Raw genomic sequence first — 17,091 nt, 5'->3', positions numbered from 1 at the left:
AACAGTGAGAGCAAAATATTTAAACACACACACTAAAAACAAATGAGTAGGGGGAACTTGTAACTGAAAAAAGACAGACCAAAACAGTTTTGACAGTTTAAATTTATTGTTAACTGTGTCCAACAAAGGAAGTAGACTTGTAGGTTTATCTGCAAGGGCTTTCAGCTCCACCCTTTCGTGGAGGAGAATGATAAAACTTGTTGAGGCTGCTGGTGGTGGGGTGGTAGGTATTGGAGAGCTGCATCATTGTGCAGTATTTCTAAAATGGGGCCCATTTCAGTTCAAAGTTACTCAGAAAAGTCAGTAGTATTAAGAGAGAAAAGTTGAGGAGAATGGGCCCAGTGATTCAGAAGAAAGTTGGAACTGCAAAAATTAAACATAATTTGTTGGAAATATTTGTGTAGACCTTTGGAACAGAGAAAAGGGGAGTTTCTACTTAAAAATCAATTCTCGGGGTGCCTGGCTGGCTCAGTCGTGGGAGCTTGCGACTCTTGATCTCAGGGTTCTAAGTTCGAGCCCCACCTTGGGTATAAGAGATTACTTAAAATCTTAAAAAAAAAAAAGAAAGAAAAAAAAAGAAAAGTCTGCTCTCAAGTTTCCCAACCATGGGCCCAGTAACAGGTGCTCATCTCCTGATCCTCACCAGCACAGGGGAAGATGGATGGTTACCACCTCTATGTGGCAGGCGGGGGCTCTGAGCTTTTAGAGAGGTGGAGTCACTGTCTGAGGCCACCCAGCTAGTACTTGCGGGAGGCTGGATTGGAACCCAACACGTTATCTGTGGACCCAGCGTTTTTGCCACTAAGCGGCAACGTGATTTCACGTCTGAGCGATTCTTGGCCGAACAAGTTGGGAACCACTGGTTTCAGAGATTGGAAATCACTGGTTGTACGCCCCTGGATTCCCTCCCCAGCCGCTCGGAGCTGCTTGGTCGCTCTTGGCCTCGACGTCCCTATCTGTATCCTCCACACACATCACCGAACCAGGCCCCACTCCCATCGCGCAAGGCTGCAGGGCACCTCGGGCCTCCGCGGCTGCTAGGCGGTGGGGAAAGAGCATCCCGAGGGAACTCTGGTCGGCACGAATGGCTGCCAAGGAAAAGTATTGTCCTTAAGTCCAAATTGGTCCTTGGCGCGGTGGAGCAACCTCAGGCCGCGGTAGAGCGCCGGTAATAACAGGGGCCGGCTTCGTTCAAAGGCGAGAGGTGGTTCGAAGAGCAGGGAGTGTGGTCGCTAATAATAAAGAAGTCGGTGGGGACAGTTCTCGCGGTTCCCGGTCCCGGCCGCCCTCTCGCCTCCCTCTGCGTCCTTCTGGACCCCTGGGCGGCGCGGCCCTGGCGGAGGGCGCCCCGGAGGAGGGTGGGCCGGGGGCGGGGGCGGGGCGCGCGCGTGCGCGAGCTGTCAGGCCAGCCCCGCCCCCGGCGCGGCACCGCCCCTCCCTCGCTTCCCCCTCCCTCGCTTCCCCCTCCCCTCGCTCTCCGGGTGTGGGGCGGGCTGGCGGGCGCTGCGGCGGCCGCGGCGGCGCTTCCTCGGGCCATTTTGCTGAGGAGCGACGGGGAGGAGGAGCTGCTGAGGAGACCCAAGGCGAGGAGCGGCGAGCCAGAGGAGGCGGCGGCCGCGCGCGCACCGGGCTTTCCTCGATCTCGGGGATCTCGAGGGGCGAAGGGATCGCCGGGGAGGGGGACCGGAGAGCCGCGCCAGTTGCGCGGCGCGCCCCTTCCCGCCCCCTGCACCATGAGCTGGGGCACCGAGCTCTGGGTGAGTGAGGGGCCGGGCCCGCCGGGCTTGTGGGGGGGAAGGTGCCTGGCGCGCCTGGGCAGGAGGCGCGGGCCAGGCTGCCTCGGTGGGAGGCGATGGCGCGCTGGTCAGGGTCTCCGCGGCCTGCGAAGGAGACGCGGGGCTGGGTGCCCCTCGTCGGCCTCGGCCAGAGCAGGAGGTGCAAGCCAGATTCGCCCTTCCGAGGCGAGGGTAGCTGGTGTGGGTCCTTGGCCGCCGGAGGAGGGGGCACGGATCCGGGTCCCCCCCGCGGCCTGAGGAGGGGGCGCAGTTGTGGGGCCCCTCGGCGGCCTGAGTAGCGGGTGCGGATCTGGTCCCCCCCAGCCGCCTGAGGAGGGGGCGCGAATCTGGATCCCCCGGCGGCTGGGGTAGGGGGCACAGACCTGTGTCCCCCCACCCCGGTGCTTGGGTAGAGGTCTGGGTCCCTCCCGGCGGTCTGGGCAGGAGGTGCGGATCTGAGTCCCCACGGGGCCTGAGGAGGGGGCACGGATCTGGGTCCCCCGGGCGGCCCGGGCAGGGGGCGCGGGCCGGCCTCCCTCTCCCCGGCGCCCCGAGGCCAGTGTGGTGTGCGGAAAGAGCAACCTTAATCCCTCGGGGCGAGTAACCGACGCGCGGCTGACCAGCTTCGAGGGGGGCGTGGAGGCCCTCGGATTTTCCGGGCTGCTTTATTTGTTCGGGCGCCCCAGCCGCGAGTGCCTAGGGCTGTTCTCCCAGTGGAGGTGCGGGCCGCTCTGGCGCTTCTCTCGGGGGCGGGGCGGCCTCGGCCGGGCCGGGTCTCAGGTCTTGGGTTTTGGGGTACAGCGGCGAGAAGTGGTGTCTTCCCTCTAAAGGCGAGGACTTTTGACCTGTGGCGGCGCGGGGCGCACTTGCAGTTCTAGAGGAGCAGCTCAGATCTTGGATTTGCGGTGGTGACTGCGGCGTTTGGCCTGGAGCGGAAAGTAATCGGAGTTAGGGGGACATTCGTGTGACCACGTTCAGGAGGAGGCATTCGCGGGAGAAATCATTCTCATTGCTCGGAGGAAACAGTTTAAAATGGGGAAGGTTGGCGGCGAGGGGAGTGCTGTGAGATCCTTAACCTGGGGCTGCGGATAGGTAAACACGATGCGCGGTGTCTGGAACCTCTTGCTGGAAGCTCTCTTCCCGGAGCCGGGGCGACCAGGGGATGCCGAGGCAGTGCACAGGCCATCCCCGGGAAGGAGAGGCTGTGGCTGGTGGAATGGAGCTTGTTTCTCTGGTTTCCCGGGGAAATCACTGGGTAAGGGACGGGCAGTGCAGTGTCCAGGGGGAGGAGTGGATGAAATCTCAATCATTGCACTGAAATGTTCTCAAGATGAGCCATTTCCCATGGTGAGCTCGGAAAGTGCCTCCTTTCGGAATTCCATTTGTAAAGGGTGTGGAGGAGAAAGTGTGGGGTGGTGGTTGCTGTCTGAGCCCCGGCCAAGAAATCTCACGTCAAAATAAAACAAGGTTAGAGCAGCTATAGAAACAGAGCACATCCTCCCTTAAATTTTTTTTTGTTTTAATTGTTTTTACATAACCTTTTCTTAGGCTCAGAAACAGCTAGTGTCATTGACACCAAAATCCTGAAGGCAATAGCTTCCTTAAATTAGAGTGATTCATTTTATAAACATCCTCTGTCTAAGGGACTCAAGATTTCGGCTGATGTTTACCAATACTCATTTTAAAAATAAAATAAGTGATGGTTTTAAATATTTGTACATACCTCCTTAGGCAAAATCTATCATTTAAGTGCAGTGTTGCTTTCCTCTTCCATTCCTTCTCCACTCCTTTTGGGCCTTCTTAGCTTATCTGGGGTGGGGGAACAAATCAGAAGTAAATTTTATCGAGATAAGAAAAATGCTGGCACGATTTCTTTTTGCTTGTTCAAACAAGAGAAAGGGATTGTGGAGGAAAAAATACAATATTTTTTGAGTGCAATAGGTGGGGTTAAAGGGACAGAACACAACGTGATGTTCATGAATGGTGTAAAAGGTGATGGGGAAAGAGAAGGTAGCTATGGGAAGAAAATGTAGAGTAGCTCCAATCGCCTTCATCGTTTTGTACACTTCTCTCAGGGGGCAGAGGGGTGGGAGGGAAAGCAAAGACAATTTTGTTGAAAATAAATAGGAACCAGAATATCTGTGATATATGATACGAAGTCTTGATTTGATTAAAAATAAATTGGGGTAGGGATGTCGGCAAAACAGCAGTCGTCACAAGCTGGTAATTGTTGAAGCTGGGTCATCGGCATGAAAGGGCTCATGATACTATTCTTTCTACTGTGTATGCTTGGAATTTTCTACAATAAAAGTAAGTGGAAAAGATTTTTAAGGAGGGGTGTGTGTACTACTTGAAAAATTTTTTCAGTTGCTAAGTTTACAAGAAAGAACATATCAGTTAAGAGTTTTATATACCAAGTATATGTCAATGAAGAATCACCAAAAAAAGCATTTCACTTGCGTATGGGCTTTTGGGCTTGAGTGGCTTAGTTTGATAGGGGGAAAGGAATAAACACATTATTTGCGCTGGTGAAAGAAGTGCAATATTTTGAGTTTTAAGGTGAAATACCAAGAAGTATAAGGGCAACAAAATGTCTCTTTTCCGCTGCTTTATTTTATTAGTATTTGAGATTTTTTTTTTAATTGGAATAATGAAGGATTCTGAAAAACAAGCTTCCAGTCCTTCAGTGGTAAGAAGCTGGGTCAAGTGCCGTGTTGGGCAGCGCCGGACCGCCCAGCGCAGAGCAGTCATTGAGGGTTTTCCTTGAATGGTGGCTTGGACTCATGCACGTGGGTAATGAGATAACGACGGGGTGCAAAAGCCTAAGTTGGTAGAATTATGTGTCTAGGTGGAGGGAGGCTGCGCTATGGTTTGGATGGGCATGAGTTATTTGTAACAGGTGGTTGCAGCTTTCATCGACCTTCACAAATGCCACCAGGTTTTACCCATATTTTAGGACTTCAGTCAAGATCTGCACAGGCTTATAAAACCTATGGGTTTCTAACGGGCACTTTACACGAAAGGCCTGCTCTTAAGGCACGTCCTCCTTTTAGGTGAGATAAAACCTTCCTCTCTCTCTTTCTCTCTCTCTTTCTCTCTCTCTCTCTTTTTTAACACCTCTGTAGAGGTAAACTTTCATATTCCAGGAAACTTTGAGAAATCATGAAATGTTAGGAAGTTATCATACCACTATAAAAATGAGCTCAAACCCATAATTTGTAGTAACTTTATTGGATTTGTTTGTATTTAAATGGAGGCTTTCTATTTTTGTGTCAGAAGGTCATAACAAAGTAAAAATGGCTGTTTTAAAGTGATTAGGATATAATTAGTTTCTGTACAACTCTTAATACTAGTCCCTTTTGGTTTAATTTTTTTGTGTGTGTTTTTACTTTTTTTTTTAATTTTTAATTTTAAGTTAACTCCGCATCACACATGGGGCTCGAATTCACAGCTCTACTGGCTGAGCCAGCCAGGCCCCCACCCCATATTATTCCTTAATTTTTTAATTGAGCAACTACTGTGCAAGATACTGACCTAACTCATGTTATATATGTCGGAGGATATCTACTTATTTTGGTGAAAGCATATAAAGTAGGTTTTAACTCTAGTCTGCCAAGCCAGAGACCAAAGAGAGATTTATGTTTCTAAGATTAACCAGAATGCCTTTACTCAAGCCTTTGTTACAAAAGGTAATGTTAATAGTGTAAATTGATTGCACTGATTGCACAGACTTGTTGAAATTGTGACTGGTCATTGTAGAAATGGCCAAGCAAGAATTTCCATTTGAATAAAACTTGTCTGTTACTTACTTACTCAGGAGAGGGAAGTGACAAGTTACTGAAGTATCACTTCAGCTTTTTATTCATTTGCTCATTAATGCAAAGTATAAATAAACCCCACTGGAAATTTTAGCTTTCCTCATAATTATTCTAATTTTCACTGCTAACAAATGACTAAGTGACAGAACCTCGTTTTGTGGTCTCCCAGTGTCCTCTCTGCCATCTTCATTGCTTTACTTTGGTGCTACTAAGAAACACGGTAGCCCAAACTATCAAAAGGAAGAAAGCAAGCAGAGTGATTTTTCTAACCTGAGTTTCCAGGACAGTGCCAGGCATGCACTGTACGTTCCACAGTATGTTGAATATGGTGATATTAATTGTGGTGTGCACTTTTTAGAGGCAACAGTGAAAGAGTTCTCTACCAACTATACTGAGAACAATGCTTGCCTCATAGTAGGAGTTCAGTAAATATTTATTGAATAAACGAATGGATCCTTTTTTCCCTTTTGTTTTAACATTTGCTTTTTTAAAGTAACGGGAGGGTAATTTTAACACCTTTCTGCCCTTTCGCAGTTGTAAACATTTTTGATAACTCTAGGCACCTTTTTTTTTTTTTTAAATAGACTTCGTTTTTTAGAGCCATTTTAGTTTCACAGCAAAATTGAATGGAAGGTACAGAGATTTCCCATATACCCCCAGCCCACAGATACGCACTGTCTAGGCACTTACTTTTAAAGTAAGGCTTGAAGATTTATCTCCTCTGCCGTTCATGGCTGCTCTGCCGGCTATGTATGTGTGTGTTTGATATAAGAACACTTTAGAGTGAGTTCAAATTGTAAACTAGGCATTGCTGATTCTTTCTTAATCTTGGAGTAATTGACATCCTAGTTCCAGGTTTGGGAGAATGATTACCTCTTCTTACTGTGGAATGCTAAATGTAGGGCGGGATTCACGACTCATAGCTCTTCTGCTTTTTGTTCTTAACCATTCAGAGATTTCCATTTGGGATAAAACATAGCAAGACCAACAGGGGAGACATTCATTATTGCCAGATCTGCGGTGAGTGGAGCAGAACTGCCTGAGAAGATAGGCTGAGTGGAGTTTAATTCTGGCATCCCTGCCTTGCCATTAAAATAGGCTTTGCACCACCTTTTCTGGTTAGTAGTTATCGAGCAAAACGTGGGAGGTCTGGCAGTCTCGATTCGGTCGTCAGCTTGTTGCCTTCACTTTTTACTCTAGACATAATCCTGAAAATTTGTTTAAACTGCATTTTTGGTCAGTGACACTGTACTTCAAGCACTGTAACAGTTTTGTGACTGTCTGTGCTTACTGTATAACCACGTTATAAGTCTTGATTTACATCGGTGCAACACGGAAAATGCTCTTTGGAGGACTATTCAAGTATCACCCACTTCCTAGCTAAAGCTAATATTGTGTTTCCTGCAAGTATTACTCATACTTGTTTCATCAACACCACCCACATTTAAAAACAAGGCTTTATTTTGACACTTAAAAATTGCAAGCTACCAAGAATACATGAATGCCCTGGGAAATTAATCTAATTAGATTTTAGAATGTGGGTGTGAAATCTTCTAGAATTAGTGTTTATAATGAAATATTTGTTTCCTTTTTTAGTAATGTACACTCATACTAGTTTCAGGCTAGTAATGTGTCTAGTTAAAAAATGTTAAAATCAGGGGCATCTGGCTGGCTTGGTCAGTAGAGCATGTGACTCTTGATCTCGGGGTCGTGAGTTCGAGCCCCACGTTGGGTGAAGAGATTACTTAAGAATAAAATCTTTTAAAAGTGTTAAAATCATAAAAGGCCAAATATGTATATTATATTAGAGAATTAGTTGAGAAAATACAAGTTGGTTTTTTTTTTTTGAGAGTATATAAGTTTTTAATATTGGTTAATCATGGTCTTCCAGTTGGACCAACTTTTTTTTTTTTAAAGATTTCTTATTTATTTATTTGACAGAGATAGAGACAGCCAGCGAGAGAGGGAACACAAGCAGGGGGAGTGAGAGAGGAAGAAGCAGGCTCCCAGCGGAGGAGCCTGATGTGGGGCTCGATCCCAGAACGCCGGGATCACGCCCTGAGCCGAAGGCAGACGCTTAACCGCTGTGCCACCCAGGTGCCCCGCAACTTTTAACTCATAAATCTCATCCAATTTGTAAATTCTGTGTTAAATTTATGGAAAGCTTAAACAACTTCAGTTGTTCCATACTAGAAATAGATTTAAACCCACCCCCTCAACAACAAAAAGATGAAACTTCCAATTTCTTGTTGCAAAAGGTATAATACCTGTTCACATTTAAGCTGTAATATCACAATAGCTATATTGTACTTTTTTGAAATTTAGAACATGCCATTCTAGTAATTAGAATGAAGGTTTTATGAAGAATTAGCTCTTAGACTAACATCAGTGGTTTTAGTGTATAAAGTTCGACAGGTATGGTCCCCATTTGTACTTCTCTCCCCTCTTGATGGGTTGTAAAAGTAGAAATTGCTTCTAAATTGCATAAACTCTACAGTTGTTGTAATATTTTCACTTGCACCATGCCCTGTAGCCTTACACACTATCGAGTAGTCGTCATCCACATTGCTGATTATTATTGAGAACTTACCATGTCCCATGTGCTGTACAAAGTGTTTTCCATCCATCATCTCATTTATTCTTCCCAAGAATCCAGTGAGGTGGGGCACCTGGGTGGCTCCGTTGGTTAAGCATCTGCCTTCTGCTCAGGTCGTGATCTCAGGGTCCTGGGATCAAGCCCCACATCAGGCTTCTTGCTCAGCGGGGAGCCTGCTTCTCCTTCTTCCTCTGCCTGCTGCTCTGCCTGCTTGTGTGCTCTCTCTCTCTCTCTCTCTGTGAAATAAATAAATAAAATCTTAAAAAAAAAAAAAAAAGAATCCAGTGAGGTAAGTACCATTCATGCCAGCATCTAGGAAGAAGGTGCTGAGAAGGAGTTAGGAGTGCAGGGTTTTATTGGGAAGTAACACACACCTGTGAAGGGAAGAGGGAGGAAGTGTGGTTGGAAGTGGGAGCCACTGGACCAGGATGCAGCCTGAGAAAGTCCCTACCAGCTCCAGAGCAAAGATTACCCATTCACGGAATCTCACATTGGACAGAAATGGCCAGGCTGTTGTAGTGCCTTGCATGTTCATTGGCCAAGGGCCGCCCCAAGAACAGTGTGACCTTAGTCGCCATCTTGCTCAGTCTTTAGTTGGTGGCTGCCGCAAGAAGACCGTGACCTTGGCTCACAAGATAAGGCAGCCCCTGTAGTCTGCTAACTATACTCCTTGCTGCTGGGCAGCAAATTCTTTCTGGAAGGCGGACATAAGTGGCATATCTCTGCCCTGGCCACAGCCACACCATTAACGTCCCCTTTTATAAGAGAGGAAATTGAAGCTCAGAAGGGCAAAGTAACTTGCCCAAGTTCACAGGGTAGGAAGCAGAGATTCAATTCCACATCTCTGGGATATAAGAGCCCTCTTCCTCAGCCTTTAAAATTTTTTTAAGTTCAGGGGCCCCTGACTGGCTCAGTTGGTAAAGAGCGTGCAACTCTTGATCTCAGGGTTGTGAGTCGAGCCCCACGTTAGGCATAGAGATTACTTAATAAAAAGTAAATTAAAATAAATTTAAAAAATAAAAATTTCTAAGTTAATGCCTTCGAAAAATTGTTACTGTTTAAACTTTTTATTATGGACATTTTCAAACACACTTACATTAAGTAATATTATGAGCCCTTACGTACACATATCCAGCTTGAAAGTAATCAATATGTTGGCGTTCTTGTCTCATCTTTTTGGCCCCACGTGGTATATTTAGAGCCCTTGGTTTTCTCCACCACCTATTGTCATGCTAGCCTGCTACCTCACTTTTCTAATATATCTTTTATTATTTATTTACTTATTTTTAGAGAAAGAGAGGGAGTAGGGGAGGGGCAGGGGCAGAGGGAGAATCTTAAGCAGGCTCCATGCCCGTTGCAGAGCTGACCCTGAGAATCATGCATGACCTGAGCTCAACCAACCCAGCCACTCAGGGCTACCTCACTTTTCCGAGGAATCAGGCAGAGAACCAAAATTCTTCTGCCCATCTCTTAAAATGTGAAAACAGGAGAGAACCCAATTGTTAAGTACCCAGTGCACCTTTATTAGAGCATTTAAACGATCCTTTCATAAGCTAACAAGAACCGTGTGAGTTTAATAGCTTTCTCCGTTTTATAAATGAGTCTCAGAGCCGTGAAGCCACCGACCGGATCGTCAAACAACGAATGCTAGCACTCGTGCTACGGGTTTTGGGTTGGTTGTGTTTTGGGGTTTTTTTTCTTGACACTAGACAAATATAATTTGAAAACTGCATCTTCTGTATTCGTAGCTTGCAAGCCCTTTTCTACCCATCGCTCACTCATATTTCTCCATCAGTGATGTAGGTCTTGCTTTCTAAAACCTTTGCTATTACTCATATTGAGAAGCATTGAGAACCAGTGACTCACAGGGCTGAGTACTGCAGCCCCAGCGGAAACTGTTATGAATGAAGCATATATTCCAGCAGGTGTTTCGTGTGTGTCTAGTGATTCCCCCATTCTTTCAAATCCAGAGTTATTTGTTTCTCCTTTCTAATTTAGAGCAGTTAATTTGTAAAGGTATTAAGAGTAAGGTCAAGTTTCTGATTTCATTGTGTCCGCAAAGTATGTCTTGCTATAAAGTATTTTTGTTGTTGTTGAAAAGCATTTTTTTTTAATTAAATTGGGAAAGAATGAAGAGGTTCTAGATATTGATCATTTGGGGGTGCCCCTGGCTGTCCCATGCAGGGCCTTCAAAGTTTTGGTTCTTGGGGACTAAAACAAAAACACTTTTCCTACTACCTATAGCAGAAGAAAACGTGGCACCTTTAAACGGATCTATTCCCTTTATACTTTTGTTTGCACAACCAAAACTGAGAGCAGGTTCCTGAAATGCATTAAAATACCCAACAGGTTCTTGGGAGAAATGGTGTGGGCGTTGCCAGGCGAGAGGGAAAGCACAGCAAGGCCCAGCTTGGGCTGTGCTCCTTGCCTAACCTAACACTTATTAGTGTTGGGCAAGCCCTCACATTCTGTTCCTTGGTTTCCCCACCCATAAAGTGGTATGATGATGCTTACTTCCTCTTCACAAGAAAGCAGAAAGGTGAGGGCTTGTTTGTAAAGTGCTTTGTGAGGGTTCAATGGGTAAATATGAATTAATATAATAATGGGAAGGAAAAAAGCCCTGTTCCTTGGAAACTAATTGCAGAATTCTCCTGCAAGCAGGATTCATGAAAAATGAGAAATTCACTGTCCTAGCCTTCTGGTTTTCACAGTAAAGTCTTTGTCCTTTGATTTAAAATTCTTTTTACGTGTTAACCATAAAATAATAGTAGGAAAATGCCTGGAAATCATTGCTTTGGAAAGGAAGTATGGATTTTAGGATACCATACACGTTTATCTCTTTTCTTTAAAAAAAATTTTAAATATAAAATGCACTCCAGGGGGCACCTGGGTGGCTCAGTCGGTTAAGCATCTGCCTTCAGCTCAAGTTATGATCCCCGGGTCCTGGGATTGAGCCCTGGGTCAGGCTCCCTGCTCAGTGGGGAGTCTACTTCTCCCTTTCCCTCTGCTTCTCCCCCCACTCGTGTCCTCTCTCTCTTGAAGATAAATAAATAAAATCTTCTTTAAAAAATGCACTCCTGAACACTAACCATACTAATATTCAGCAATATACTTGGGTCTACTTAAGATATAATTTTAATGTTACCTCTCCAGGGGAAATAGTTTTGTTTGGCTATTATTACCACATCTTTTTAAAGTTATTCTGTGATTGGGGCCCCTGGGTGGCACAGGGGGTTAGGCATCTGACTCTTGGTTTTGCTCTGGTTGTGATCTCCAGGTCATGGGGTAGAGCCCCAGGTTGCTTCTTCTTTCTTCTCCCTCTGCCCTTCCCGCTCGTGCTCTTTCTCTCTCTCTCAAATAAATAAATAAACGTTTTTAAAATTCTTTTAAATAAAGTTATTCTGTCATATCACAAGAAAAAAATTGTAACTATGTATGTTAACTAGACTGTGGGGATCATTTCATAGTATATACAAACATGGAATCATTATGTTGTGTATCTGAAATCAATAACATTATATGTCAATTCTATCTCAATTTTTGAAAAAAGTTATACTGAAGTCACATTATTTTCCCCCAAAAGCTGGATGTTTGCTGCTTGAGACATATGATGAATTATTCTACCTAACGGCTTAGTTTGAGATTGACTTCTACTTAGCAAAGAAAACTAAGAAGCTTAAAAATATCTGCCTTAGGATGGATATATGTGGAAATGCCTGGCAATGTTTGGGCAAAGAAATTTGGATTTTATGAGTGTGTTTGTGCATGTAAAATATATTTTTCACCGTGACTTTAAATTTTTAGATTTAAATTTACTTGGCCTTAAAAGTAGGTTATCTAATATTATTTGTTCTAGTTCTGTGGAAAATGTTGGTATTTTGATAGGGATTGCATTAAATCTGTAGATTGCTTTGGGTAGTATGGACATTTAAACAATATGGGACATTTAAACAGTAAAAAGCATTTGTATGGTGAAGGAAACCATCAACAAAGCAGAAGGACAACCTACTGAATGGGAGAAGATATTTGCAAATGATATATCTGATAAGGGATTAATATCCAAAATACATAAAGAACTTGTACAACCCAGCACCAAAAAAACCCCACAAACAATCCGATTAAAAATGGGCAGAGACCTGAACATTTTTCCAAAGAAGACATACAGATGGCCAACAGACACATGCAAAGATGCTCAACATCGCTCATCATCAAAGAAACGCAAATCAAAACCACAAAGAGATATTACCTTACACCTGTCAGAATGGCTAAAATCAAAAAGACAAGAAAGAACAAATGTCGGCGAGGACGTCGAGAAAAAGGAACCCTTGTGCCCTGTTGGTAGTAATGTAAATTGGTGCAGCCACCGTGGAAAACAGTACGGAGGCTTTTCAAAAAATTAGAAATTCAATTACCATATGATTCAGTAATTCCACTACTGGGTATTTACCCAAAGAAAACAAAAACTCTATGTAGGCTCCACACCCAACATGGGGCTTGAACTCATGACCCTGAGATCAAGAGTCACCTGCCCTACTGACTGAGCCAGCCAGCTGCACTGAAAGCAAAAACTCAAATTTGAAAAAGATATGCACCCCTGTGTTTATTGCAGCATTATCTGCGATAGCCAAGATATGGAAGCAGCCCAAGTGTCCACCCATAGATGAATGGATAAAGAAGATGTGATATATAGACATATATAAAATGGAATATGACTTATCCATAAAAAAGAATGAGATCTTGCCATTGCAAGAACATGGATGGACCTAGAGGGTAAAATGCTAAGTGAAATAAGTCAGAGGAAGAGATACCATTTGATTTCACTCGTATATGGAATTTAAGAAACAAAACAAACAATAAAACAATTTTAAATACAGAGAACAAGCTGAAGGTTGCCAGAAGGGAGGGGGTGGAGAGATGGGTGAGACAGATAAAGGGGATTAAGAGTACACTTACCCTGATGAGCACTGAGTAATGTATACAAATTATTGAAATATTGTATATCTGAAACTAATATAACACTGTATGTTAATTATACTTAAAAAAAAAGATTTCTCCTTTGTACAATGAGGATTTAATCATTAAATAAAGAGAATAATAATGTTCCATTTTTTTTTTTTTTAAATTGCGTTGTTCAATTTTCAAAAGATACTAAGGTGTACATGAAGAGTTTCATCCTAGGAGAGATTTAATTCTTTTTTTTTTTTTAAGATTTTATTTATTTATTAGAGAGCAAGTGAGCACGAGCAGGGGGAGGGGCAGAGGGAGAGGGAGAAGCAGGCTCCTCACTGAGCGGGGAGCCAGACCCGGGGCTCCATTCCAGGACCCTGAGACCACGACATGAGCTGAAAGGAGACACTTAACCAACTGAGCCACCCAGGTGCCTGGATAGATTTAATTCTGGATTGCTATTACTGTTTTTGGTGAGAGGATCGGTGATGTTGGTCGCAAATAATTATGACTTTAGTCTGTAAAAGAAGAAACTAAGCACAATTAAAATTATATCAGACAAATGATACAGATGCGATGGGTATGATTGAGACGTCCATATTTTGTCCACAGTACCTGTTTTTTTGAGCATGTACTAAGTGCCAAGACATAGTTTTTGTCCTGGAGTAGCTTAGAATCCAGTAGGGGTGCAGAAAGACAGACAAATTACAGTACAGTGTGACCAGGACTAAGGTGGGGTAGGTCCACGGGAATATGTACACAGGAGTATAACTTAGTTGAGGAAGTAGTGGCATCCATGTGGAATCCTGAAGGACTAGCTAATTACACAGGCGAAGTGGGGAGGGCAGGGGGAGGGGTCAGGTTGGGAGCGTGATCCAGACAAAGCCTTCCAGGAACAGGGAGTAAATGGTACGTCCAAAGGTCCATCGAGAGGAACCTAAAAAGGTAAACTGAGGTTGACAAGTATATGAACACTATGGATTTGAAGTGAGGAAAGCAGGTCACCACGTGGTCAGTTTTGTAGTCTCCCGACTGCAGGGTGGGGGTTGGACAGAAGCTAGATTGCCCTAGGCCCCACTAGGCTAATGGGCTGATCGGATTCATTGCACGGGCTGGAGTACAGAGCACCCCCTAGTATTATTCTTATATGGGTGGAATTAGGTTAGAATGAATTGCTGGGGAGCCTTGGATGCCTAGAGAAGATCTAGCCCGGTGCATCTTGAGTGGCGAGCCAGGGGATTGGGAGGATGAGGCCAATTCACCACTTTGGCTTGTGGGTTAAAATAGCCTGTCGGGCTCAGGTCTTTTTGTCCCTCAGTTGGGCACAAAACCCAAACCTACAGTCACTTCTTTCTGCTCTTCTCTTTGTTTCTGCTCCGGTGCACAGCCTCGACAGGGTTTGGCCAAGGGTCTCTGCCTCAGCTTTATTAAGCTAACAGCTTTGGTATTTTCAGTATGCCTGGAGGTGACTCACGCTAACCAAATTCCCAAGACTGGTGAATAAGCCGAAATGCAGATTTTAAATTTATAATGAGAAGTATATCCGTAAAGAGGCGAGCTGTTCATGTTTGCCGATCTGCACGTTTTCTCTCTGTAGGCTGATCTATGTGGAAAGCTAAATTCTATGCAAAGTTTCCTGGAGAGCATCAAATCAAAATAGATTTGGATGAATTTAATGGCTTGTGACATGAAGTTATGGAACCTAGGGCATCTGTCTCTTCTGGAGGGTAGATTTGCAATAAGGATAGAATAGAGTCTCGATGGTTCCCTTTTCTTTAATCTATTCTTTCTTTAGTGAGTCTACAGGGTATTTAATTCTGTTTAGACCTTTTTAATTCTAATCTCTGTTCAACCTTGCGTCCCTGCGATTACACCCAAGTACCCAGATTCAATATTGAGTGTTGACCAACTTCTCACTTCACAGTATTTCCCAAACTGGCAAGTCTGAGAATCTGTCATTCGAAAAGCTCTCCTAGGTCATTCTGATGTGGCTTATGCGGCACAATTTCACATTTTGCTTCCTTCTCATGCATTCTCAGTTTCTGCTCATTTAAATTCTTTACAAGAAATGGAAAATGTAGCCACATTTTGGAACTCCTTTCTTACCCTGCCAACCAGTTACAAACATAACCATTCTAAGATACTCTTTGTTCTTTGTAGTTCTCTAGTTGTGATTTACTCAAGTACCGTCAAATCATCATTAATTCATTCAACAAATAGTATTGACCACCTACTCTAGGCCAGACATTATTCTAGGCAAAGGGAAAATGGCGGTGAACCAAAACGTAAAAAATATTGCCCTTATATGTGATCTTTCTATATATATATCTCTCTTTTTTAAAGGTTTTATTTTTAACTCATCTCTACACCCAGTGCGGGCCTTGAACTCACAACCTGAGATCAAGAGTTGCTTGCTGTACTGACTGAGCCAGGCAAGCACCCCTCTATATAATATATCTGATCACGGTGAACGCTGTGGAGAAAAATAAGTGTGTGAGATACTGGGAACTAAAGGATTAGGGTTGATGAGGAGGAGAACAAAAGTATCATGCTGGATATGTTGCAAGATGCCTATTAGATATTGAAGTATATTTAATGCCAAGTAGATAGTTAAATATATGCATTTGGAGCTCTGGGAACAGGTCCAGGCTGTTTGGGTCTGTTTGGGTCAGATTGCCCAATATATGTTTGGGTAATCAGAAAAACTAGAATTAAAATGGTAAAATTCTGAGCTCTCATTATAGTGACATTCCTCCGAGCACTCTTTTTTTTTTAAGTGTATTATTATTATTTTTTAGTAATCTCTGTGCCAAACGTGGGGCTTGACTTGAACTCACGACCGGAGATCAAGAGTCGCACGTTGGTCTGACTGAGCCAGCCAGGCACTCCCCTCCAAGCACTCTTATTTAACTTTAGTACTCCGTCACTTAGCAAAACTGTCATAATACGCTGCCCTTTTGGACAGTGGCTGTTCTGTTTGCTGAACTGTTTACCTTACTGAGAATCGTTATGTGGGACTTGTTTTATATCCGGAGGAGTGTAGACTATTAAGAGTTGATTGGTTTTGTAAATTGTTATAAGAGCACAATAAACAGATCTTGAAGCTTTGATATGCTTAGAAGTAAAACTAATGTACCGTTTCACAAATGAGAAAAATAAAAATAAATGGCCACTGATGGGCATTCTGTTTTTGGTAATGATCAGAGAAGTTAATGTCACACATGCATCATGTTAATAGGGTGTTGCAGACGGTCTAGTAGGGTAGACTACCTTCTGAGAGCTGCCTGTGAGCTTGTTCTGACATTTGGAGATGAATAGGGAACATTCCGAATTAATTCACAGCTGGTTGACTGAGATCTCTGTTGTACCTGATATTGTTTAATTTTCCTCTTTCTATTTCTCAGAGATAGTTTAAAATTGGTAATACTGGATCATCAAATCAAATCAGCTTTGGGGGGAGCTCTACTTCGAATGGTGACATCTGTTTTGCAAAGATTACCATAACAGTATCGCCCATTTCACATGTTCTTTAAAAAAAAAAAAAAGATTTTATTTATTCATTTGAGGGAGAGCAGAGGTGAAGGGAAGGGGAGGGAGAGAGCTGGGGGGTGGAGAAGCAGACTCCCTGCTGAGCAGGGAGCCCAACATTGGGCTCGATCCTAGGACCCTGAGATCCTGACCTGAGCCAAAAGCAGATGCTTAACTGCTCGTTCTTAGAATGTGACTCCTTCTGTTCAGAGGAGGGAGAGGGCTTATATCTCTTTCTCTTGAACCTTGGCAGATCTTTGGAAGACCTTGACCCACAGGGTGTGGCAAAAAGATGCCCTGTGACCACAAATATGGTGTGCACTTTTGCCTTGCTCTTTCGGGATGTTACTCTTAGAACCCAGGACCGCCTTGTTAGGAAGCCCAGACAGTCCATATCGACAGATCGTATGAAGAAGCCGACTGTAGA

At 43.9% G+C, this 17,091-nt stretch overlaps 1 protein-coding gene across 3 annotated transcripts in view; it reads left to right on the top strand.

Moving 5' to 3' along the window:
- The first annotated feature begins 1,589 nt into the window (after positions 1–1,589).
- The window catches only part of FNBP1 (formin binding protein 1), a 133,218-nt gene continuing 117,716 nt past the window's right edge, over positions 1,590–17,091 (top strand). For all 3 annotated transcript variants that reach the window (XM_040632064.1, XM_040632066.1, XM_040632065.1), the window contains exon 1: positions 1,590–1,757. In XM_040632064.1, coding sequence (XP_040487998.1) covers positions 1,734–1,757 — 24 coding nt within the window. In that variant the 5' untranslated portion in view covers positions 1,590–1,733. The remainder of the gene's footprint in view (positions 1,758–17,091) is intronic.

Source organism: Ursus maritimus, unplaced genomic scaffold, assembly GCF_017311325.1.
Source record: "Ursus maritimus isolate PB19 unplaced genomic scaffold, ASM1731132v1 scaffold_17, whole genome shotgun sequence".
NCBI classification, from domain to species: Eukaryota; Metazoa; Chordata; class Mammalia; order Carnivora; family Ursidae; genus Ursus; species Ursus maritimus.
This window is presented reverse-complemented; position numbering and strand designations above follow the sequence as displayed.